This window comes from Ammospiza caudacuta, chromosome Z, assembly GCF_027887145.1.
Source record: "Ammospiza caudacuta isolate bAmmCau1 chromosome Z, bAmmCau1.pri, whole genome shotgun sequence".
NCBI classification, from domain to species: Eukaryota; Metazoa; Chordata; class Aves; order Passeriformes; family Passerellidae; genus Ammospiza; species Ammospiza caudacuta.
This window is the reverse complement of record NC_080632.1, coordinates 922,603-949,424: the sequence shown is the minus strand read 5'-3', so window position 1 is coordinate 949,424 and position 26,822 is coordinate 922,603. Positions and strand designations below refer to the sequence as shown.

The window sequence follows — 26,822 nt, the reverse complement described above, 5'->3', positions numbered from 1 at the left end:
CGCACCTGGCAGCAGCAGAGCAGCCGCCGCGTCCCCTCCCAGCGCACGCGAGGCCTGAGCTCCCTGCCATCACTTGGCACGAGCTCCGCCGTTCCATTACTCCAATTAGTGCCTCTGCCAGAACAAACAAAACAAAAATATTGTCGCACTGGGAGCTGGCAAGTCGTCCAAATGACTGCAGAACAGCTCCGCTGGTCACAACCCAAAATAAGCCAAGCAGCTCTCCCTGAAAACTTCTGCAAAACTTTCTCATGATAATTTTGATGTTTTAAAATAAACAGCCTTAATCAGGCTGTGCCTGATTTGTCAGAATGGAAAGACCCACACAAGACCCACTCTAGATCTTTATGGAATGTGAATTACTACTTCCAGCTAATTTTCATGCCCTCTTAATATTGTGAGAGCAATCAAGCAGGGCTAAAGTGTGTCAGCCTGAGAGCTCGCAGGATTCATCTGGCTCAACCTCAGTGCTTATATGGCTTTCTAGAGATTTGTCATTCTGGAAACCACAGCTGTAATTTACAACATTTCTACTTGCTATTGCTGTTACAGTTGGGTTATGTTACAGCTGACAAACTCCTAGAGCACCTCTGAGAGAGGAGAACTTTCCACACCCATTCCAGTGGCTACTGAATTTGACACTTTCACAAAAGCATTTCCACACTGCTTATCTTCAACCACACCCAGCTGCTCCAAAATTGCGGTTTGGCAGCTCTACATCCCAGAAACTATTGAAAGGGCCTACAATGTTTCACCCCAGGCCGTGATCAAGAATAGAGTAATAGCCAGCTCAAAATAAATCAGACATTTACAATGCAAAAGGATTACACACTTCCCTTCGTACACCTCCTCTTTCACTGATGCACGGGTTATGCACGTAGCTACTGCACTAAAAACCGGTGAAATGTAGCCTATAACTACCTTTTTTACACAGTTTTAGATTCAGAAAGGAACTCTATCCCTCCCTAGGCAGTGACACGAAGGCAGGTCCATCAGCCCAGAACGCACAGGCTGCAATAAAGCCTCGTCCAAAGGGCAGAGCAGGCAGTGGCAGCACTTGGCAGCAGTGCCAGCAGGCACTTTGGAGTGCCCAGGTGTTCTGCATTGCTCTGAAGGACGACACCACTGGCACTCAGCCCCTGCAGCAAACGAACAGAGCGGGTTTTGCACTGGCTTCAGTGAGAATCTGCTGCAGCTGGAAAGGTCTGGTCGCTTCTGCCGGCAGACTGTGAGAGCAATGCAAAACCAGAGGACGCCAAGAAATGGTCTGGTCAACAGTCAGATCAGTTTTTCTGGCCTAAAACTGAGGGCAATTTAGATTAAGGTTTCTTCTTTGTGAAAAGAGAAGGAAGTAAGTAACTCAAGACAAAGGTAATTTAGCACCTGACATGTGTGCAGTCAGTTAATTGAAAGGGGTCATATATATGCAATTCATTTTTGTGTAGCAGCTTCAAGCTGTCATTTAAATCGCTCCTTTAAATCACTAAAATTAGAGAGATTAAACCTATCTGTCCTTCTCACTAGCCCAGGGCAGATTTTCCTATGTGAAGATCATTATTTGTCAGAGGTACTCCCCCAAAGACTCTTTTTTCCCCTGCATCTTTTTTGCCCTCTGCCTCTCGCATGTGCCTCAAAAAAACAAATGCTTGTACTGAGGAAGCCAGGCCCTTGTGCCAACCACAGCTCCCATCCCACTGCCAGCCTGCCCCACAATGTCACCTTCTTCTGGTGAGAAATGAGACCTTCCCACAGTGTGGTCGGTGGGCTGGAGGAGGAGGAGGAAGAGGAGGAAGGCAGCTTTGAGGCATGCTGGAAATACATTGTACCAGCTAAAATCATGTGCCAGAGCTTTTGAAAGAAAGCTGCTGTGTTCATTAGGGAACAGCTCGTTTTGTTTGGTGGAAGAATTTGCTTCTTGTCTAATATTAACTGTCCGTGTGGGGAGATCATCCTCCAGCTTGAGCTGAGGAACACACAAAATTCTCAGAGTTCTTTCAACCTATCTGGTAGAATTGTTAAATAAAAAATGCCCTAGATTAGTTTACATCTTGAATTTACGTTTTTGTCAGAACAGTCTCCTTGAAGCTCATGTTTGATAGAACCATTTCAAAATAAAATTACTGGTTTTGGAATTAAAGACTTTTCATTCACAGGAGAGAAGAAATCTCTATGTTTCCTATGTTTATGCAAATACTTCTTACTTTATTGACTGTTAACAAAAATGGAATTATTTTGTTAAGCTGGCTTCATCCATAGAACTGTTCGGATATTTTAAAATCAAATTTCCTCAGGTCACAGAAAGCACCTTCATACCTTGTGAGTGTTAACAAGTATGAGGGCCTGCAGGGAGAGCAGTTTTGGTAAAGAAACACCAAAAGGTGTTTTTTCTTTAAGAATCAGCGCGTGATATCTTACTAATGCTGGCACTGTGCACTGATTCTGCGCTGAAGAGATGTAAATAAAAAGATAAGGAATGAAAAAAAAAAAAAGCAACAACATGTCTCAAAGAATTGTACAAAAATAAACCAGGGAAATTCACAAGTTGCAGCAGCCACAGGTGGAAGAAATAATTCTCCATGTAAATTGTTTTTATCTAGTGCCAGGGTTTGTGTGGGTGCTGTGTAGATTACACTGCTGTTGCTTAACTGCTGTAACATCTGTAGGATTTCTGCAGCAAGACTAGAGATGATTGGTGAGTATTTTGGCAGGAGGTTCCTCTCCCACGTTTCCAGTCTCTCTGCTTGTTTTGACACTGGCTGTGTGACAGACTTGGAGAGGGGAGGAATTCTCTCCCAAGGAGATGGGGCTCCCTGCAGCTGCAGCTCTGCTCCACGACTATCCATGGCAAAGCTAAAACAAGGGATTAGCAGCATACCTGGTAGGATGAGACCACTCACATTCACAGCTCTGGAGGGACGTTTCCGTATTATAAGGCAGACGTGGGAGCAGATCTAAAGAACTTCTGTGTGGATTTGTCACTGATTAAAGCAAAAATCTGAACCAGTTTTATAGAGGTATATAAACAGAGGGAGAAGAAACTGCTGAAGTCCATTGCTATGTTAGAATCTGTTAGTATGGCTGTACTATTTTTATAAATTGGGAAAAGAATAAGGTGTGCAACAGCCAATTAATGGTGACAGAGCACTTCAGCTCCAGCAAGCCATGAGCCATCCCTCACATCCCTCAGATGAGAAATGACATGTAAAAGACAGAACCTACTCTATTTATCCCTACTGTGAATATTATCATCCATACAGGCCCCAAGCTGTGCACATGGGGTGCCTTATTTAACTCTCTGTACTTTCACTTCATGTTTCTTTTTATCTTTATCATGCTGTTAAAATAAACAACTAAAATGCAAGTTTTCTCGAAGAGAACAGAAAGAATATTTTTAAGATAGGTAGAGATTAATATTTAACCAAGCAGATAAATTAAACAACAGGGAAAGCAGCACAGCTTGCTTGACATCATCAAAGCAGTTAACTGCAAAATAAGTGGAAATAATAGCAATAAAATCAGTAAGTTAAAAAACACCTGCTGAAAGGCATGAGAAACTGAACCATCCTGATTCAGAGAAAGGTTTCATTCACAATTCAGGACCAGCACAGGCAGTGCTCCCCTAGGTGCTTATCTAAAGAAAGTCTAAGCCAATGTACATCATGTGAGGGCTGTCCAGGGCTTTGCATACTTCTCACTTTATAAAGTTATCATTGCATGGGGACAGCCATGCTGAAATGCTGTGGCCAGAACTCTCCACAGAAGATAATTGCATGTCCTCCATGGCTGGTTCTGAGGGAGTGTGTGAGCACAGGCCTTTGCTGTGAGTCTGTTACCCAGTTTGTCCCAGTGCATCCCAGCCAGAACTGGGAGATGGGAGAAGAGCTAAGGCCTCATACCCTGGGTAAACAAAATAAAACAATCAGCAGTAAACCCCAAAGATCCTCAAAATAAAATAACGAAATAAACTAACACATAACATTTAAAAAACAACAGCAAAACACAAAATGGCCAGAAGACTTCAGGGAGCAGTGAGGACAGAAGACACACAGATCACCTGTACCTCCTAATATTCCCCCACGATGCCCAGCTGATTTCAGCTGCTGGTCTTGTTCTACTGTGCCAGTCTGGTAACCTCAAACAACCCCTGCTTGCAGGTAACTTTCTACTCTGGAACCCAGGTAAGTCTGTTCCCTTTGGGGGTGTTCCTCAGCAGAACCTCACTGAGCTTCTACTGATGGCCCAAAGAGCCACAAACTCCGGCGCACTCTAAAACCTGGCTCCATGAAAACCATCTGATGGCCTACATCTTGCAACAGAAAAGGCAGAAAGTCTTGGAATTGTAGAATTGGTAGGGTTGGGAAGGACCTCTTAGAGCACTGAGTCCAACCCTTTACCCGCACCACTGTTTTCACCACTGCTGCTATCCTTCCCTTTTACCCATCCAGCCTTTTGCAGAATGTTCTCATCCACTCTCCAGCCCTCTCTTCTCTAAACTTCACATGCACAGAAGTTATTTCATGCCTCACCCCATCCCTGATTTCAAACTCCCAAACTTTTCCAGCTCTCACTCTCTCACCTCAATCAGGACTGTACATACCCTTCAATATCTGTACAAATTCTGCATTTGTACTGTGGTACCATAGTAGTCTCTCCTGCTCCTTTCCATACAATTCCTGATGTTTTCTTCACCTTTCTGGCTCCTGCTGAGCACCCAGATCACTTCAGGAAAGGACCTGTTCTCATCCTCAGTCCTGAGCCAGTCCTTCCAGGTGCAGAGCTCACACTGTTTTGCCTCGTGTGCATCACTTGGTATTAACCAACACTGGATTTCATCTGCCACTCTGCTCAAGCTCCACGTAGGAGTACTGTAAATTACACACGTCACAGTGTCTGCAGCAGGGAAGCCAAGGAATGACTGAGCAGAAAAAAAAAGCCCCACCAATGTCATTCACTCCCCGAACTGATTCACTGACTGGTCACGTCCAGCCTACAAAACAAACAACTCCAGGAACCAGTGGGGAATAAAAGGCGCTCTTCAAAAAAAAATCTCACAGTCACGACAAAACACACAGGGGAAATAAATAAAATTTGGTTTAGCCAAATTTGAACTTCGTGACGTTGCAAGTTCAGTACTGTCTCTACCATGAATAATTGCACCAAGTTACAAAACAGGTGATTCCATGGTATAAGGTCTGGTTTGCAACCTTCAGTTTTTCTACTCATTTCAGGTGGACGCTGGATAACTCTAACTTAATCTTCTGAGAGTCAAAACCACACATTTTTGTGTCAAAGTGCCTGCACAACCTTCTGTTTTTTACGTCATTTGGGAGAATGACCTTTAATGAAGAGCTCGGTTAAACTGCAACAGGAAAAAGAACTTACAAATGTTAGGAATGTTGTTTTTCCCTTTCAACATTCCCAAGCTTTGATGTTCCTTCTACTGACTGCATAATTGAAGACTGTATTTTCTCTCATACTTCAGTATTATGAATATTGAAAAGCAGTGGTTTTAACGATACAAAAGCAGTATTTTTCAATTGAATTAGTTCTTAGTGGGAAAACCCCAGTATTTTCCATCCTTACTTTGCTTTCTAAACAATCTGTAAATATACTGGGTTAAATCATAAAGCAAATTGTGTCAGTGTTTTCATGCAACGTCTGATTCCAAAGGCAGAGAATATTCATCATTCAAATAAAAATTGCTAAACAGAAGTTTGCCAGGTTCACCAGACAGTGTGATCACACATACAGGACAAACACAGAGCCAGACCCAGCTGTTGAAATCTGAAATGCAGGGAATTCTCAGAACGTTGGGCCTGTCAGCCAAAGCTTAGAATTAAACCCAGGATTTGATCTGAGACCTTGGAAAAGGCTCCCAAACTCAGGTGCTGGAAGTGAGAATGAGGATTTATAGTTTAAAGCAGAGACTCACTGAGCTAAGTAAAGGAAAGTTTAGAGTTTTAGAGTTTAAGATATAGAAAAAATAAAAGTACTTACAGAGGTAAATAAGGAGATGAGAATGCAGCACTGTAGGTTTGTGTGCCATTAACATGATTGGCTAAGAAAACGTACACTGTAGCAAGTGTCCATAAGACAAAATATTTAAAGGTTGGTTCAAAAGCATAAATATCCTTGTTGGCAGTGTTTTATTGGTCAATAAATACTTAAAATGTCTTGTAACTAGAGGTCTTGTGACTTTCTGAGCCGTGTGGTGAGGATGTGAGCACAATTCACCTTTCCTGTCTATGTAAAAGGTAAGAAAAATAAACCACATCATCTTAAAAAACTCAGAGGTCTCATCTCTAACTCATTCAAAACTCCTTCACAAATCCCCACACGCAGCCAGCAGGGGTGTAGGAAAGGCAGCTCCAACCTGCTCTCCTCCTGTGACCAGGTGATCTCCCTGGCAGGTGAGGGGAAGGTGTGGATGTGTCACCTGGACTCCCACTGCATCTCCTGGAAAAGCTGCATCCCGGGGCCTGCAGAGGGGCATCTGCTCTGGGAGAAGGACTGGCTGGTGGCCTGGCCCAGGGACAGTGGGGACAGTGCTGGGACAGTGCTGACCCAGCTGGTCACCAGCAGTGTCCCCAGGGAGCAGTGCTGGGCCATCCTGTTCAAAACCTGTTCCAGGGGACCTAGTGCTCTGCCAGCAGGTTCATGGGTGACACCAGGGTGGGTGCAGTGTGGATCTGCTGGAGGGCAGGAGGGCTCTGCAGCACTGAGGGCTCTGCACAGGCTGGACCGTGGGCCACAGCCATGGCTATGAGGGCCAGCAAGGGCAAGTGCCAGGCCCTGCCCTTGGGTGACAACAACCCCTGGCAATCCAGGCTGGGCAGAGGGGCTGGGAAGCTGGGACAGGCTGGACACCAGCCGGGGGGGGCCAGGTGGCCAGGAGGGCCCAGGGCTGTGCCAGGAGCACAGGGCAGTGACTGTCCCTGGGCTGGCCCTGCCCAGGCTCCGTCTCCAGGGCTGGGTCCAGCTCGGGCCCCTCTGAGGGGCTGCAGAGTGTCCAGGGAACGGAGCTGGGAAGGGAATGGAGCCCAGGAGGGGCTGAGGGAGCTGGGAAGGGGCTCAGCCTGGAGCAAAGGAGGCTCAGGGGGCCCTTGTGGCTCTGCACAGCTCCTGCCAGGAGGGCACAGCCGGGGGGAGCGGGGACAGGAGCAGAGGGAACGGCCTCAGGCTGGGCCGGGGCGGCTCAGGGTGGGCACAGCAGGAATTTCCCCATGGAAAGGGGGCTCAGGAGCTGCCTTGGCACTGCCCGGGGGGGCTTGGAGTGCCCAGCCCTGCAGGTGGCACTCAGAGCTCTGCGCTGGGCACAAGGTGGGGATCAGGCACAGGCTGAACCTGATGATCTGGGAGGGATTTTCCAGCCTAAATGATTCTCTGATAAAGTTGCTAACACTGAACATCGCTGTCTTGTAATCTAAAGATCATGGGAAGTACACAAGGCTAAGAGCAGCAGTGATGCATGCTCATGCAGAAATTATTTTCTCCTGGTGTCATCTCACCCATCAATTAATGACCAGAGCTCTAGACATACTGGATACAAAATCCACTGAGATCCATAGGGACCATTTACAGTCTTACACAGATTTTCATGGGTGATTTTGAGACTGAGGTCTTCAAAGCAATTTTTTGACATTCCAGTGGGAAAGAGGCAAGAATGAGTTTACAGCTGGATTGTGCTTTGTCACACATATTCAAAATGAACTGTGGATTTGTCAAGCCAAAGGGAAATTGATTTTGTAGACTTTAAAAAAATTGCTGTTTATGTGCAACATGACCTATGACAAGACCCTGTTAGTGGAAGATATTATTATGTCAAAGGGTACACAGCAAGATAAGCAGCACATTCATAACTTAAATCAAGTATTTTATGTTGCACTAAATACCCTCAGTTAGTAGCTGCTTTCCAAAGAAAAATACAGTATACACTCGCAATAAGTAATATTGACCACCTTTGGACATAGAAAACCTCATTTTAAGAAATGAAATCTTAATCTGTAAGTGAAAAAAAAAAAAAGCCAAACAAGAAGGATATTATTTGGATGCTTAGCACATCATGTACATGTAAAATATTAATTTTCCAGTAATAGGATGGATTAGAAATATTAAGAAATCGACCAATAGGGTTGGAAATTACCTTAAAAATACCCAGTTCCAGCTCTGCCATGGGCAGGGACGCCTTCCACTAGCCCAGGATAAGATGAGAACATCACTCATGAGAACACAGAGGTCTGTTCTTGAGGAACATTCACCCCTTGAGCACCTGTGTGTCACCTGCCTGCACAGCACACCCCTCACCTGGTGGGCTCCCGTGCCCGGCTGCTGCTGTGGCAATGGCAAAAGCAGAAGCAGGAGACACCGAGCAGTGGCTGTTGTCAGCAGTCTGCACTGTAAAGGGAAAGGACAGGAAAAAATTAACTCCTACAAACATTTTATCAACCAGCCACAAGACTTAGAATCTTCAGTAATGTTTGTAACTTTGTGGACATTGTATTTATTTAAACTGTCAGATGATTTTCTGTGAAAGACAGTAGAAGTATCCTAATCATATATATGGTTTACATTTCCACATTGGTATAATTAATATTGCCATAGGAAAAACATCTAAGACACTGCTGAGGTGGAACAAGATATTAACCAAATAGGAGGGGAGGAAAAAAGATATAAAGAAAAAACAATGGCATAGAAAATTAACCTAAACAAAAAGTTATGTCAGGGAGTTAAGGATATTCACCATCTTCTGATAACTGGATTCACATATTTTCCCTGGTCACTGCTCAGGATGAGCAGAGCTTTGCAGATTTTATCAAACTTTCTCTACAGGGAGTGCTGTGAACACTGTCTTTTAACTAGAATTCTGATGACACTGCCCACAGTTTCCAGCTCCCAGATCTTGCCTTCTTGCCACAAATGTGCCCAATCACATAAAATTACTATTGGTTTGAATCTAAAGTGTCCTGGAAACAGGTGAGAAGGCTCTGCTCTGCTTCTGTTTTAGTCCCAGGCATGAAACACCTGCCCAGAAACTTGTCCTGCAGGAGCTGTTAGCATTTTAAGTCTTCATGGACGCAGCTCACAGCCCTGCTAATGATTTCAAAGAGCCACGTGAGAGTTATTTGAGGAGATCCAGCTCTCTTTTTCCTCTTCAACTGAGCAGCCTTTTCAAATTTTGGAATGAATAATGTGAGACCATCTGTAAATGTTCAGCATCACACAAAGAAACAGACGCAGTCCCTTCCCATTGACAACAATGGGTGCTGTGTGTTTCATGATTACAGATGGTGCCCAAAATATGTCCCCTCATCAGCTGAAAAAAATATGTCAGAGTCTTGAGAGTTCTGTGAGAACAGGACTGATTCAATATTAGTCTTGAACTTGGGCACATCCTGCTTGAGCTATTTCAGAACACTGAATCATACTGAAGCCTCAACGTGCTTCCATGCCTCATTATTGCTGCTCAAATTTAACAGGCGCACTTCACATTTTAATGGCTCTTTTATTTTTAATACCTGAGAAACAAGAAAAATACAAGCAAGCCAGATGATTGGGACGTTATTAGTGCTTTCTGCTGCCCTGCACAGACCACGGGCACAGCGCTCAAGCTCCGTTGGAAGTGCTCTCACCTCCCGGCTGCCGGTAGCGCAGGTGACGCGGCGTCGAAGGGGACCTGCACGGGGACAGCTCTGCAGTGTCCACCACTGAGGCGCTCTCAGGAATGGTCCTGTCCACTGACACAGTTTCCAGAACTGCTGCTTTAAAAGAGAATAAATGTCAGTGCAGATGATCGGCCGTAATTTGGTTTGCTGTTGTTTCAAACAGTACCGCGCCTGTAATTTGCCGTGCGATTTTGCCATTAACTCAGCAATAATTATCCTCTGGATGGAGTTAAAGGAGTGGGAAAGTCTTGTACCGCTGACACAAAAGCTCATAACAAACAAACAAATAAATAAATAAAAAAACAACTCGGTGAAAACAGCAAAAGCAAATAAATAAAAAAGTTGGTGAAAACCAGCAAATTGTCAGTTTTAAAGTGCGTTGGATGAAACTGCACTTTCAATCAGGAGAATATGCAGTGACATGCACACACAACAAGGGTACTTGAACTCACAGATATTCTATGACCTAGGGAAGATAATCCTTGTTCAATAACAAAGGGTAATCAAAATCTGACCAATAGAATTGCTAAACAGCACTGGAGAGCAGACTAGTCTACAGTGGAGTTCTTTTATCAGAAGAATAAAAAGAGGAATGGGATAAACAGTACTTCCAAACTGAGGGAAAACAAGCTGACAAAATACATCCTGCATTTGATGTGAATGACAGCTCTGCCTGCAGCACAAGCATTGTGTATATAGGGCTAAATATAAACAAAAGCTTGGAAAACAGAAACTCTTAAAGCAAACAACTTTGAAGGTAGGGAAAGAAGGTGAAAATCCCAGCCTGTAAATGGACAACAGTCATAGAGAACAGCAATCACCATAATAATATGTCCTCAGAAACAGAATTTGTGCAGTTGTGCTGGACTTACAGTAAGCCAGAGATGTTTTTTTGGAACTCTGGCAGTATCAGAGCAACAGGACTACCCATTTTCATCCCCCTTATGAGATTTCTTTTTAAAGTTCCTCATTTTCATCAACATTCTGCATGTAGCTGGACAGAGCTACTGCAGGACAGAACCCTCTACCTGCAAATTCCTCCAGACTGAGCACAAGCTGTTCAGCAGGAGATGCCCAAAGGGGTGGGAGACTGCACTGACAGCAATTTATCATTTATATGGGCCTCTGGCCATTTCCAAATGCTCCTCGTGCTGCCCAGGTAATGCTTCCAGCTTTGACAGACCACAATGAGAAATGTGAATAACTCCCCAACAGTGCCCACTGCCTACACTTGGGCAGAACAACCTGCTCTTTACCAGTTCACTTTACAATGTCTAGAGAAAAATGTTACAGCTAAGACAGCAGTTACCTGTCTGTGATTAATTTCAATACATGGCCTGTATTTTGGGATGTGCTGTGCTATCATCACATTGGTTTTTAGCCACATTGGTGGCTAAAGTAGTGCACAAGAAGAATTTGCACAACTTTGCATAGAAAAAACAATCTCTCTCTCTCTCTCTCTCTCTCTCTATATATATATATACACACAAATATTCTGTGGTGCAATTAATGTAAAAACATCCAGCACACTGCTTATGTAATCTCCATGATTATGCACAACAGTTAACCAGTATTTTTTGAAAGCATAAAGTGTGAGCAAATATCATAGAACCACAGGATGCCCTGAGCTGGAAGGGACCCAAGGGTCACCCAGTGCCACCCGTGCCCTGCCCAGAGCCCACCCTGGGCATCCCTGGAGCACTGTCCAAGCTCTGCTGGAGCTCTGGCAGCTCCGGGGCCGTGCCCATTCCCTGGGGAGCCTGGGCAGTGCCAGCAGTTACCCTCTGGGGGAGCAGAACCTTTCCTGATCTCCAGCCTGACCTGCCCTGTCCCAGCTCCTGGCTCCTGTCCCTGTCACAGGGAGCAGAGATGGGAGCTGTCCCTTGGAAGGAGCTGCAGCCCCTGCTGAGCTCTGCCTCATCTCCTCTGCTTCAGCTGAACACACCAAGCACCCTCAGCTGCTCCTCGTGTGGCCCCTCCAGACCCTTTACCATCCCCATGTCTGTCTTTTGGGCACTCTCTAACAGCTCCATCTCGTTCTGACATGCCCCAAACTGTCCCCAAGGGTCGAGATGAGGCTGCCCCAGCGAGTGATGCTGGGCCTGGTACCCCCCAGGGCAGGGATGTCCCTCCTGGCTCCGGGCCACCGCTGACTCAGATCAAACTGGACATGGACCAGGATCCCCAGGTCCCACCCCTCAGCTGCTCTCCAGCCCTTGTTCCCCAGGGCATCCACACAGCCAGGGGTGCCCATCCCAGGTGCAGAATCCCTTGTTAAACCCAGCACACTTGGTGAATTCCCACCCCTCATTTGCTGAGCTCCCTCTGCAGGGCCTCTCTGCCCTCAAGGGAGTTGACAGATCTTCCCAATTTAGGGTCATCAGTAAACTTACTTAGTACTCCTTAGAGTCCTGTGTCCAGGTTGCTAATGCAGATGTTGAAGAGCAGGGGCTGAGGACAGAACCCTGGAACCCCAGCAGTGACCAGTGCCAGCCACCACCATGCTCTGTGCCTGCCTCAGGAGCCCATTGCCCACGCTGGTTTTATCCACCTGTGGGCTGAACACTTTGTCCAGATGGATCCTGGGAGAGACTGTATCCAAAGCTTTGATGCAGTCCAGAAAGATCACATTACTGCCTCTCCTAAGTCACCCAGGTGTGTGTCACCCTGTCATAGAAGGAACTCAGGTGTGACCAGCAGGACCTCCCCCTTGCGAAGCCATGCTGACCTATTGTTGCCAGATGAATACCTGTTTGCTCAGCTGGTAGGGAAAAGACAATGATTATTTTGTGAAATCACTGGCCTGTGGAACTGCATAATGGGGATCACGTTAAACATCAACCAAGAAGAGGAGCAGGAGAATACACTTTCATCTCTAAAATAACCAGTTACATTAGTTAGACTAACTCAGCTCCATATTTGGGAAAGTAACACTGAACTCATGGGGTGGTCAATTGTCACTTCAGGGCCTACCACCAGAGACCATTGTTCGGACCCCTGAGACAGACAAACTCATGTGAAAAGGGGTTGATGACTTTGGGGGAATGATTATCCTATCTATGTCTGTTCTGGGAGAACCTGTGAGCACACCTGTACAACACAGCCTGGGAACAGGAGCCTTTTCTGTGCTCAGCATGCACACACAGTATCTGAGAGGGGACAGCCCCTTGTGCCTCCAGCTGAATGAGGAGTGGCTGCTGCTCAGTGCTGCACTGCTGCTAGGGAGGTTTTGTCCACTTTTCTGTGACATGATGCCTCAAGGTGTTTTCCAATACCTCCCAGGGTAATTTTCTCCATGACCTTACCAGGTGCTGAAGTGAGACTGATGGCCCTGCAGTTTCCAAGGTCACCCTTCCTGCGCTTTTTGAAAATTGGGACAATGTTTACCAGCATCCACTCAGCTGGGGCCTCTCCAGACATCCAAGACTGTTCAAATATCGAGAGAAGCCTCACAATTACATCAGCTAGCTCTTTGAGTAGTCTCAGATGAATCCCATCAGGCTCCATAGATTTATAGGGATGCAGCTGGTGCAGCAGATCCCTACAACTTCAGGATTAACTGTGAGTTTATCATTCTCAAACCATGGTCATTCAGCTCAGGTCACTGGGACTCCCTTAGCCCATGCTGAAGAGAGGTAAGAAAAACAATACATATCCCTGTCTTGTCAAGTCCTCTATTTGTGAGTCGACCACCCTCATTCTGGAATAGGCCAGTGTGACTTCTTCACTGTTTTTTGCCAATGTATTTTAAAATCCTCTTTTTATGGCCACCCACCGTTCTGGCAAGTTTTGTCTCCAGTTACGCTTTGGCTGCAAACATTTTCTTCCTGCAGAGCACCATCTCTGTGGTCCTGCCATGTCACCCAGCCTTCTCTGGCTGAGCACACACCTTCCTTTTCTGCTTTACCTCCAAAAGAAGATCCCTGTTCAGCCAAGCCAGCCTCCTGTCGCACCTGTTTGACTTTCAACATTTTGGAATTGCTGCTTCCCGTGCCCGTAGGTGATACCTAAAAAGTGACCCACACTAATGGACCCCAGCACCTTCAGAAGAATTTTCCCAGGGATCTTGATCACTATTTCCCTGAGCAGCCTAAAGTCCGCTCTACTTATGTCCAAGGGTGAAAATTTTCTGACACTTTTCCTCCTAGCAAAAGAGATTTTAATCTAAATCACTTTGTGGCTGCTGTAGCAAGATAGCCACCAATCATGTAATTCATACAACCCTCTCAATTAACAAGCAACCAGTCAAGGAGGGCACCTTTCCTAGTCAGCCCTCCTAGTACTTGTACATGAAGTTGGCATCCAGGTGTTTTAGTAATCTTAGACTCTAAAGAAGGGATTTAACCTGGGAGAGAGTTACATCACCATTTGTACTCCTAATTGGTGATTTTTATCAATTTTACCAATTCTTAACACCTATAAAAGGTACTCACCCCTGTGGGGCTGGTTTTTTGTGGACATTTTTCCATAACTGCCTCTGAAGGCCTTCAAATGAAGCTCCACTCTTATATTGCCTTCTTTCTAAAATTATTTCAAGTTCCATTTCCAGATTGGGAAAAAGGCAACAGTGCGGACTGGGAGATCTCTAGTAGACTCCCACAGAGACATCTGCATCCTTTCACTGCCCCTTGATTCCTACCCAGAGGCTCTCAGCTGTGACCTCCCTACATTCTAACCCTTCTGTTACATACAGTGCCTCCCTCTGCCTCATCTGCCCTGCCTATTCTTCCTGAAGAGTCTGTAACTGTTCAATAGAGCACTTCAATCACAGGACTCATCCTGGTAAAGTTTCACTTACGCTAGTGATGTCAAATCACTGGGACTGGGCCAAGGATCCATGCTCCTCTCGTTTGGCCTTCATGCTGTGTGTGTTGGAGCAGAAACTCTTCAGCTCTGGTCTGTGGTAGCCAACACCTCCCACCAGCCCTCAGTTCCTCAAGTGCGTCACCCCACTGCCTCTCACGATCTGGTTTTGTCCCTTCCCCCTTCCAAACTAGTTTAAAGCTCTATTGATGAATCCTCCTAGTTCATATGCTAGAAACTCTCTTTCGTCTGAGAGGTGCATCCCATCGGGTGTCAGCAGATCAGGTGTTGTATAGACCATCCCATGGTCCAAAACCCAACGTTACTCTAATGACTCCAGCCCCTGCTTTTCATCGGCAGGCTCCTAGAATGCCACAGTGGATAACTTCCCTGTTAAAATGGGATTTTTTTTTTTGTTGTTAAACAATAGGCAGCATTCTGTAAAAAACAATCCCCTGGCACAATGAAACATCTAATTTATTAGGAGGGCACTGCTAATTCATTCAGCAGGGAGCAGACATAACTTTTCAAACACATTTGTCTTACTTTGTATTTGGTAATCCTTTTCTTTTTTCCTCTCTTTAATTTTTTGTTATTATAGTACTGCCAACTAAAATTGAGCTACATTTTGCTCAGATTTACAGATCAAATTCCTCAGATTGTAAGCCCAGCCATGTACAACCATTTTTAAATATTAATTTTAGGAATAATAAAAGCATTTTTAAATTGCATCATTTCTGTTTAGTGTTACAACAATAAAAAAAGATTACTGCAAACTTCTATTCCAATTAAGAAGATCATTCGTCTGTCCCCAAAGGAGAAATAATGTCCACTTATGTTTCCTATGAGACTGGAGCTACTTCCTTGCTTTGCCATCTATAACTACAATGCTCCCAACCCTAGACACCCACACTGAGGCTTTTATCAACCAGCTTGAGCCCTCTGGAAGTAAAACCTGTTTCAAGGTGCCTTACAGAATCCCTAGAGAAAACAGGCATTTGCTCAGGAGCAATTAATCTATTTTAGACTTGTACCTTCTGGAGGGATAACCAGGTGACATTCACACCACCTGGAACAAATGTCACCAATGTACCGAGAACATCAAAGGCATTATTTATTTGGATTACAGATGGAATCTCCCTGGAAAACCAGCCCTCTATGCAAACATGTTAAAGCTGTTAGGTCTTTCTTTTTAACTTAATATTTCACTTCCTGCAGTACGCGGTACAACTCAAAAATCTCTCACCTCAGCAAACACAACTGACATCAAATATTCTCTTCTGCCTTTCTCCTTACACTGCACTGAAGTGAAAACAGACAAGGTGCTGTGGGTTAGAATGAGATGAGCCTTAAGATCTCTTGCCGCCCAGACCATTCTGTGATCCTGTGGCTTTGCTATGCTGCTGCTCCTGGGAAGGAGCAGCAAAGGGCTGGGAACAGAGCTCAGCAGAACCTCGGCCAGAGGAGCAGCAGTGTGCCAGGAGTGTCCTCCCCTCTCTACCACAGACAGTGGGGGCAGCTGTGAAGAGATAACCCAGGCTCCAAGGCCCAAAAGGGATCATCTCCAGCACCAAAAGGGCTCAGGCCCCAGCTAACAATCAACATCTCAGTCTGGAGAGCAGATGTGGGAAGAGATAAAAGAAATGTTCCTGACTGTGTTACCAACTGTAAAAGACACACGAGTTTCCACAGAGGCAGAAGCCTCCTACACCTGAAAGTGTTTGAGACTTTTCTCTGGAGTTTGGACACAGATTCCATGGATGCTTCCCTGGGGATTGAGGGAAAGGATCTCCATGTGTGCCACACTAACAACTGGATGGTTAAGAGCCATTGAATGCTAAGTTCTATTATTTCTTCACTAGCTGTAACATTTATAGGTCCTTTCAACCTCATGCTGTATATATCTATTAGTAGTTTTGCTTTTGTCCTTACTCCTGTGTAATATTAGTTTGTTAAAAGTCTTATATCTGTTAGTTTTTTGTCTAACAAATAAATAAATAATTTATTCTCTAATAGACCGAATCAGCCATTATTACAGCACTTGTGAACAAGAGTGGGGTTTGGGGTGCTGGGCACCTCCATAAAGCTGCTGCCTGCTGCCAGAGGCCTGGGCAAAGGGCAGGGAGTTATGCAAACGCCCACATGCATTGTTACCAAGCAGCCAGCAGCACGCTGGTGGGCATGGAATACCTCTGCGGATGCTCCTCCTCAGCTTGTTGCAGAGGTCCAGGCGCGGGTTCTCCAGGCCGTCCTCGGCCGAGCCCGGGCTCTGCTCGGGGGACGACAGCCCCCGGCTCAGGTCCAGCGGCGCCTTGCTGCCCGTGGGCGGCGGCGACGTGGCCGGGCTGTAGCTTGAGGTAGGGCTGCTGGCCACAGACGAGGCTGAGAGGTCCAGGGCGCCGATCCTGGAGTTCAGCGGGGAGGTCAGGGAGAGCTTGCGGGTCCTGGCGGGCGAGGAGGTCCTGGAGAGGGACAGGGGAGGAGGAGAGGAAAACTTGCGGCACAGGTGTGGCGACTTCCCATCAGCCAGGTACTCCCCTCTGTTGTTTTGACTGGTGGCAAAGAACAGCTCCAAGGACCTGAGAGGCAGAGACACAAAAAGAGCAACACGGTTATTGTATTTGTGGGGTGCCCCAATGAAGGAAGGAATGATCAATCTGACTTCATGTTCTGAGAAGGCTAATTTATTATTATTATTTTTTCATACTAAAGAATACTGTACTATGTAAGTATACCAAAGAATACAGAAAGGATACTTACAGAATGCTAAAAAGATAATAATGAAAACCCATGACTCTCTCCAGAGTCCCGACACAGCTTGGCACTGATTGGCCAAAGAGTGAAAACAACTCACAGCAGAATCCAATGAAACAGTTACCTGTTGGATAAACAATCTCCAAACACATTCCAAAGAGGCAAAACACAGGAGAAGCAAATGAGATATTTGTTTTCATTTTTCTCTGAGGCTTCTGAGCTTCCCAGGAGAAAAATCCTGGGCAAAGGGATTTTTCCAGAGAATGTGAATGTGACACATGGTAGCAAACACTGAACAGATTTAAGTAAAAACGCTTCAATTTTAAACAAATCTGCATAGCACTGCAAAATCTGTGTGACACTTCATCCTCAAAGCTTGGGCATATAGCTGAGACAGACCCTCCATAAAACTGGTGTCCTGTTTACACACTGAGAACCTTTCTCTTAGATTATTTACAAGCACAAAGCAGCAATGAGAAAAATGCCCACAAAATGAACAATGACCGATGCTGTGACATCTCTCCCAGAAATCTCTGACAGAGAAGTGCCAGGAAGGTGCCAACCCCAGGCTCACCTGACAGGAATGGAGGTGAAGGGGCGCCTGTAGATGTCAGAGAGCTTCTCCAGGACCACGGCGGCGGTGGTGAAGATGCGGTAGGTGTGCAGGAAGGTGTTGAGGAAGTCGATGCTCAGGAACCGCAGGTCCGTCAGCCGCTCCAGGAGGCGCTCCACGCTCGCATAGCGGATCTGGGGCACTTTGCAGGAATTCAGCGTTTTGCTGAAGCAAATATCAATGTCATCTCTGTGAAGACGGGCGTCGGATCTACGCAAAAGTCAAATTTAAAACACTTTACCAAGGAGTCATCATGGCTAAGATGATGCCTTCAGTTTGAGCTTTCATATTTTCTAGATTCTGTACTGCACTGGTACATAACTCTGAACTCCATTGTCGTGGTTTGATGCTGGCTCAATGCCAGTGCTCTTATGAAAATACACTCTCTCTGGTGTCTGCTGTGAGATGTGACCAGGAATAAGCAAAGCAGGCCTCTACTTAGAAATAAAGGAAGGAAAACTTTATTAACTAAACTACAACTATATGTAACAAGAAACACACAGGAAAACATGAAAACCTTCCAAAAACATTTCCTCCCCCCCCATCAAATTTCTAGTACATCCATCTTTCAGATCACCAACTCTCGGTCTACCACCACCCTTTAGATAATCAATTCTCAGTTCATCAAGAGGAGAGGAGTCATCCATATAAAGTGTCAGCTGTTCTCCTCACAGCTCAGTCACACAGAACAATCCTTGTCCAGCCCCAGAACCAAGGACACCACTGCAGCTCCAGCCCCAAAAAGTGCAAACAACAGGGAATGGAGGGGAGCAACCTGGGAGGGTGGGACTGCAGAACCTGGAGCTGGAATTGGACAATGACCCCCAATATGGAAATGAAACAAAGCTCATCAAAGTGTGAAAACTGGTGACTCAGAGTCCATCTTGGGTGTAGCCACAGCTAGGCTCTTGTACTGCCCTAGTTGTGTCTTTTGAAGGCCTTTTAATAAATCCCTCCTTTATTCCTTTAACACTGTCTAGCCTCTGTTCTAGGCAGCTTTTCAAGGCATCAAAGGAGTGGTACCCCTTTAGCTGTTCCTGTCAACACAAAAGAAGCAAAAATTTATGCACTATTGTGTTTCATCAATGCAGGAAAACTTTTAATTTGTGGTGACAAATGCTTCCATAACTAAGGGAACTTAAATTTTATTTTTGGCAAATGCTTTGCACCTCAAAGCCCAAGAAACTGCTAATCATGCTTACATTTCTGAAATGGAACAGGTGGCAGAATTGTCCTCTCTTGTCTCTTTCAGGCCATTGTGGCCCATAGGTCAATATTACTAAAATCTCAGTTTGGAATACTTGATTGCAACGTTTTCTGCTGGGATCAAACTTTTTCTAAAATAAAGTAATGGATCTTAAAAATTAACCCCTTAGTTAGGTTTAAGGCCTACCTGCAAATTAACACCTGCCTTCAGCTCCAAGAATTACTTTTGATTTTAAGAGAAGAGGGAACAGCACAAAACATTTCAAATTTCGAAGCAGAAACCAAGAAAAAACTTCATTTTAGTTAAAAAACCAAAATCAAAAAACAATAAATTTCTGCTTGGAAATATAAAAAGAGAATCATTTACATAACCCTACCCATAGGAGAGGGGTTTCCCCTCAAATTCTGTTTTGTCTAGTTTGTAAATATACAGGATGAATACTAAGTAAAGCATCTTTCAATACACCCCATCTCTCTCTGCCTATTTTGTTATAAATTATTAGATTTTCTCACAAGAAAGATCAGGATATTCCACACAGTTCTACACTGTATTACATAAAAGAACCAACAACCACAAAATCTTGTTTCTTAAACTAGGCCCTCCAAAAAGTGGCAATTTTTTGTTTATATAATCCAATGACATCTGACTCTGAAAGTCAGACTGTGCTGCAAATCAGGCAAGTCAAATTTAAGAAGGAGAACACCAAATTTGTGTTTGTTGTGAAAGTCCTGTATGTTCTTCAGAATTAATATTCCTTTCTGTTGGCATGGGGACTGAGGTCCTGCTGTACTTTGAAAGGGGACAAATGTACTTTTAAAACTCAGCAGGTAACAGAAGTTTTTACACACTGGAGAGTTCCTGGAATAAATCTGAGGACAATAAAATGCCTTATTCCCAGGGATCAAAGGTGTGTGCCCTAACAGTGCATTCCCAGATGCTTTCTCTCTCCCATTTCTAAGCACAGAGGAGAGGAAACAACTACAGAAGAGGCATTTGAAAAACCAAGAGATGTGACAGATAATAGTGAAAAAAGTAATAGCTTTATGTCTATCCCTATGTTCCATTCACTTATATATTCATTGGATTCTAAAAAGTAAAACTCATGTAAATTGAGGTATGCAGAAGATCCAAGTGTGTTAAAAATCTGGAATCATGTACTGAAAATATCTCACTAGAAACAAAAAACACTTATTACAATAAATAACTGAGAGAAACCAAAGATAAAGGAAGCAGCCTTATAAACAATGATGCTACTTTGATGTGATCAGTTAAAATCATGAGAGAAAGTAATTTTTTAACAGAAATAACAGAAATACAGAGAACAAAAACTTTGGCTATTATAACAAAATACCTTTGAAAATGGTACTTGCCTGCAGTCACATAAATTCTGATGACTTTGTAAAAATATCCAATAAAAATATGAGATGACAAGGAAAAGCTGAGAACAAAATCATTCATCGGAGGCGTAACTGAAGCCAGCTACTGAAAACCTAGAAAAATCTGAGTTGTGATCCAACACTGTGAATTGAGAATTTACCACTCTGAGTGATCCCTACAACTCCAAGAAAGGAGTTTGAAAATATATGCTTTGGAATATAGAATCAGTTCCATTCAACAAAAATGTGAGAAAAAAGAAATTAAAGGTTTGCATTCTCTAAACATATGCTTTCTCTTGTTAAAATTTTTATTGAAGAAACACAACAATCTATTTTGTTCTCTGTTGCACTTACTTGATCATATGTGGCACTGTGACTTTGGAGTTTTCTTCAAACACTATTGTCATTAATCCATTGCACCTTATATTATCAATGCACTGTGGAAATAAACGTTGAAAACTGTTAAAGTCAAAACACTTTTCATATCCCTATAAGCTCAAAGCACAGCTTTTGCAGGGTATGGGCTGATTAGGACAAGGTATTTTCTCAAATGAAAAGCAGTGATGCAAGAATTAGAGTCGACATGCTTCTCTAGCCTTTGCCTCTCAGGGTATTCAGTTCAGAAACCTTTTCTTTTCCACATGATTAAGTACTTTGAGTTGGAAGTGATATTTCCTTTGAAGCTCCTTTGAAAGGGAACAAAACTCATTATTTCTAGTGTTTCCTGAAAGAGTGTAAGCTTAAGAAATCAAGACCACAAGAAAGTCAGAAGGCTTTATACTCCAAGGGGTATGGTAATACCTTAACCTCTACCTCTGTGCAAAAGACTATAAGGGAATATAAAAGCTTCCAGAAACACATTTGTAAAAACAAATTCAAGTGGTGCTCCTTGCGAAACGCAGCTGTGAGGAAGCTGTCCAAGCTGCTCCCTGCAAACCCTTGTATAAATGTTTGAGGCTGGGAATTAGGAGGGACTTTTAAGTGCAGTTTTATGTAGTTTAGATGAGCCCAAAGAAGGGAACAGAGCTGGCGAAGGGGTTGGACCTCTACCAAACCCTACAGGGCTCTTGTCTTCATTACACTTTCTACTTTCATTAATACGTATATATATAAATATATATGTACACATATATAATTATAATTTTTTTTTAATATATGGACAATCTCCTTTCATCAGTAAAAAGGAATTCCAGAAATTATCTCATTTATCCTGACTTCAAGAATACATGTCGCCTTCAGGCTGTGGAACATTTCATTTCAAACCAATGACTGATACAGGGTTGCTCAAACCTGATAATCACAGGCCTCTTCAGGTTTAGATTACATCTATAGTTTTAAATTTAAAATATCATCTATGCAGTTTTATGCAGGTTTCAATTCAGGATTTTAGGATTATTTGGAAAGTGCAGCTGCAGTAATTCACAGTATGATTTTCTCAAATCATTACCTAAAAGCAGTGAGAAACACATTTAATAGAAGTACTTATATTTCCCCTATTTGACCTTGAAATAGTTCAAAGAAGCCCTTAGCACCAATCATGGTATCAGATGATTTTTTAAATTATTATAATTTAGGCTAAGAATGGACTTAGTAGCATTCTTAAATGGTCTATCTGTGCCAGGAAATTACTCCAGTAATTTTACATATCAATGGAACAACAATAATTTCCCGAAAATCTGTTTTGTAAAAAATTCTCCAACCATGTCAGTCTGTAAGACAGCAAGTTGTAGCTCATACTGTATTTTGAGATTTTTATTTGCATATTTTTGTCCTTTCAAAAATGTTAATCTGGCACAAAATAAGTCAGAATTCTTATTTTTTAAGCAATTTCTCCTCATTATGATGATGATTCATCTGGAGATGTTGCCAGCAATGATAGCAACTTTGGAAATGCATGACATTCCATGCTGATATTCCTCTAATCAGCTATTTCTCTCTAAATTAATAGAGGATAGGACCTGAATTGAGAACTATGAGAGACGTATGTTCTTGTTTGTGTGCATAAACAAAACACAAATAGCCTTGATTTAGCTCTGGTTAGATGGAAGTTCAGGGGTTTTGTTTTGTTTGGTTTTTTTTTTGCATTCAACTTCTTTCCACAAATAGATTATGACAAAGTTTGTCTATTATGTTTCAAGTAAAAAGCAATTTCATAAAACCCCAACAACGTATCCCTGACATTTAAAAAAATTTAAATACCCTTTTTGTTTATTCACAACATTGACAGTTCCTGCACACTGTCAGAATGCTCAGCAATTATTTATAATGGTTTGTTAGCATTCATTTTTGGTGGAAAAAAGAATTTAGCCCATTTTCTTACTTCATTTGTGATGTGATATGGTATTACTTTCACGCTAGGACTCAGGTGGTTTTGATCTGTATGAAAATCATATATAAATCAGTACACGAATAAACCTTCTTCTTGAATCAAAATAGGTGTCTAGATGGGCTCTCCTTAGACATAAAAATGCTTACCACTATGTTTGTTGATGGACAATTTTGAAATTTATACACCATCTCTGTTTTTGAGAAACACACTTCCCTGGTGACTCAAATGCAATGACAGAATTTTGAGGAGAACAGGCAGCACTAATGGTTTTTCACAGCAAATCAAAGGTGTTCATCACCCCTGTGTCAGGCTGCTTTTCAGAAGCTCAGATTGAAGGAAGACCTCACCAAAACCAGCTGAGAAAAGGTCTTAGGTTGGAAATGGGGGTGTGTATTCCATTCCCACCTGCCAGAGCTGGGGCAGTTCTCTGCTGTCCATGGGGCAGTTCTCTTTATCTCTCCCACAGCCAATCCTCCCTCCAGGAGCTCTCTGCTGTCCATGGCCCATTCATCATTAATCACCTTCTGTCCACGGCCCATTCATCATTAATCACCGTCTGTCCGTGGCCAGGGAGTGTCCCTGCAGGGCTGATCCAATCCCAGCATCCCATGGGGAGATGCCCCGCCCAGGGGAGGAGCCAAGCATTCCTGCCTGGATCCAATCTGAGCTTTGGGACAGCCCAGCAGCCTCTGCCCCCTGCCCTGCCAGAGGAGCAGCTTTCTGCTGCCCTGCACGGCCAGAGGGAGCCCAGGCCCATCTGCAGCAGCCCTGGAGCTGCAGAGGAAAACTCCCCCCTGGTGCAGGATCCCTGCTGCAGCAGAGCCACAGCTGGCACTGCAGGAGGGCTGAGCCCCCGTGGCATGGGGCTGGGGCACCGCCCCGGCGCTGTGGGGCAGGGGCTGTGATCGCTCTGGCTGTGGGTTGCTTTGTGCTATTGCATTTGTATTGTTCATTTTCCTGGTAAAGAACTGTTATTCCTGCTCCCATATCTTTGCCTGAGAGACCCTTAATTTCAAAATTACAATAAATCAGAGGGAGGGGGTTTGCATTTTCCATTCCAAGGGAGGCTCCTGCCTCCCTCAGCAGTCACCTAGCTTTTCAAACCAAGAAAGAGAAGCACTGAGGTACCTGACTGATGTCACTTGTCCACGCAGCTTTCTCCTGCCGTGATGGGGCCAAAAGGACAACAGTGAAAGGAGGAGCATCCGTGGGCTCCACTATCAGCTTGAAATCCAAGTGTCCAAAAACTTGCCCAGAGCCTTTTGCTTTAGAGCCAGAGGGGGAGAAAAAAAGTCACACCATGAAACATCACAGCATAGGGCAAAGAAAACAGTGATTTCATTTACAATGGAAAAGCTATAAAACATCTTGCTGATAAAGAGCAAATCCAATTAGGTATCCAACAACTCATTTTGTTGTTCACATATTGGGATTTGCTCTTCAATATAAAGTTTCTTATAACACTTGTATGCTAATACATCCTCACCATACTACAAGTATCACTCAAATTAATAAAACTACTTTCACAATTCAAGTGCAAAACTTGACAAACTGCAGGATGGAAAACAAAAGGAGTAACAATAAAACCAGCCTGAGACTGTATTTTGTAATGCCATTTGAATAAGCTTGCACTCCAGATTTGTGGGGAGCCCAAGGCCAAAAGTTCCCATTAATTCTTCCAAATCAGTCAACTCCCATGTATTCCAGAAAGCAAATTATTATGCAGCTTATTTAAGGCTTATTTCCTTTTTTTTAATTTTAAATTTTTTTTTTCCTGAGATGCTCTGGGTGAGCTTGAATACAAAAGCCACATTCTCCAGCCAACCCTCTTGAAAATCCAGTAAGGGGTGTTAATAGCAGGAACAAATACAACAAAACAATGCCCCATCCAAGCCAGCATGTCCATTAGTAGAACAGCAATTTTAATGGATGAGTTTTACACTGTATTCTACTGGTTTCACAACAACATATCTATTTGCTCTTATGAAAAAAATAGAAAAGGGTACTAATTTTAGGAAACTAGAAACTGTACTTACTACTGACAGCTGAATTTAACTTACAATCATCATCACTCGCTTCTGTCTCCTCGACCAGAGTGCATTCTATCAGAGACAGAACACCTCCTGTCTGTGGAAACAAAGCACATTTCACACAAATGTTATTTATTCCCATTTGTCACAGGTTTTTTTAAATGTTGACAGGCCTGACTCTAACATTTTACATTACTCAGAGCTCTAAGGAAGATACATCAATTTCATGATGCACATTTTTTCCTTAAAGAACTAAACTCAAACTGATTAAATATAATGTTTTTTCCGAATCCAGCAGATTAATAGTACAATGCACAAAACTTATTTCACTTTTATCATGCTTTAATTTATGGCACACACAGACTTGCTCACAAGTTCCAAAAAAATGAACTAGAATTTCATCTTCTGAATGTAAGTGAAATACATACAAGTTTTCTTAAAGGTTCTGTTAGACTCTATTTATTTTGCATAAGTACTTGAACTATGTAAGAGGTGCAAAGTGGTAAAGTACATGACCCTTAATAACCTCTTGGTATGCCAAATTAAAATTCCATTCAACATAACCAACTCCATGAACTATCAACATCTCCTTACCCACAAGCCAGCACTATGAAAGACAGATTCTCAACAAATATAACTAGATTGTTCTTAGATGACATTTTATTTTAAGAGAACATGCTGTTCATGAAAACTGAATTGACTTTGAAAATTAATTTTATTAGAGCTCTGGAAAATGTTCTTTGGCAATTCTGCAGGGTTGTACTGACTGATTTATGCACTGAAAACTGACTTAAATTCAGTGCTACATACACTGAATTTATTCACCACTTCAAACAAATAGATACATCAATGCCTTGTTTCTAATCTCCCATTTACTAGAATTAACTGGGTCTAATAAAAGGAAATTGACTGAATTCTATTATTTGCAATGAAAAGATAAAGCAGCTAAACATTGTGCACCACCCCACTTTTGTTTACAACCACTAATGCAAAGCTCACATGAAACCCATAAAACAGCAAAATGTTGGCAGTTCACCAAAGATGAACTGCAACATTTAAACTTAATACAATTAAATCATAATATGAAGTCCATACCTTAAGAAGATGCAGTTTTCCTCCTGAACTTCTTGTACAAATTAAGAAGTGTTTTGTAAATAAGAAGCATTGTCTTTCTCCTTCTTTCTTCAAAGACAATGAGCCCAGGCGAACTTTACTCAGCTTTCCCCTCTCAACTGAGGGGACCTGGATAAGGGAACCTGGTAATGAAGGTGCAAAATTTACTGTACTACAATAATATTTAGTAGGTAATGTTCAAACTGTTAATTCATTGAACACTATTATATTATTAACACAACTCTTCATTCCAGTATCAATGTGTATCAGCGTCTCTTTCAAGAACAAGTCAATCTCTTTTTTACTGCACAGATTCCCTTTTTTTGTTATCATAGATAGAATCAAGTACAGTCTAGACTAACACTTGTGTACATGGCAGGATTAGATCCAGGGCTGATTAAGCAATTAAACACACCAAGAGGCCATTGATCAGAAAACGCGGCTGAACAGCAAACACCACTCTGACAGCCACTACACTTGCAAAAGACACTTCCAAACCAAAGAGACAGAGAATGGAAAGTTCTTTTTGATGGAAAAGAGTTTGTGTGTGTGCCCATGTACAAGAGAGATGGAAATGAAGCATATCTCTTCTTCTCATCTTGTACTGCATAATTGTCAGTGCTCCACAGCTCATCTGAAATGTGTTGCCAGTAAAACACTCCCGAACTAAATTGAACCTGCTTGCATAAGCCTGAATTTTGCTTTGCAGAGCTCCAGGCTGGGGACAGCTCTGCTTCTCTTGCTGTTTCACATCTCAGTCTGTGACCAACTTTTCCAGATTGATCCCACCATGTGTATCACCTCCAAATTTGAAGCAGGAGTTAAATTTGGCGGTGAAGTGCAACTCCTCTGTAGATTAAACAGAAATATTTCTACCATACAACTTGCTGTTAGCAGACAGGGCAGCCGAGAGACCTCCTAGTCTCCTTCCCACA

At 43.2% G+C, this 26,822-nt stretch overlaps 1 protein-coding gene across 1 annotated transcript in view; it reads right to left on the bottom strand.

The window, feature by feature from the left end:
* Positions 1-26,822, bottom strand: part of RASGRF2 (Ras protein specific guanine nucleotide releasing factor 2) — a 121,624-nt gene that overhangs the window by 33,455 nt on the left and 61,347 nt on the right. The window contains exons 10-17 of the mRNA XM_058823889.1: positions 25,870-26,030; positions 24,805-24,871; positions 23,873-24,009; positions 20,770-20,852; positions 17,794-18,042; positions 16,656-17,044; positions 9,630-9,755; positions 8,305-8,394 (exon numbers count right to left, since the gene is read on the bottom strand). Of these exons, the coding sequence (XP_058679872.1) occupies positions 8,305-8,394; positions 9,630-9,755; positions 16,656-17,044; positions 17,794-18,042; positions 20,770-20,852; positions 23,873-24,009; positions 24,805-24,871; positions 25,870-26,030 (1,302 nt within the window). The remainder of the gene's footprint in view (positions 1-8,304; positions 8,395-9,629; positions 9,756-16,655; positions 17,045-17,793; positions 18,043-20,769; positions 20,853-23,872; positions 24,010-24,804; positions 24,872-25,869; positions 26,031-26,822) is intronic.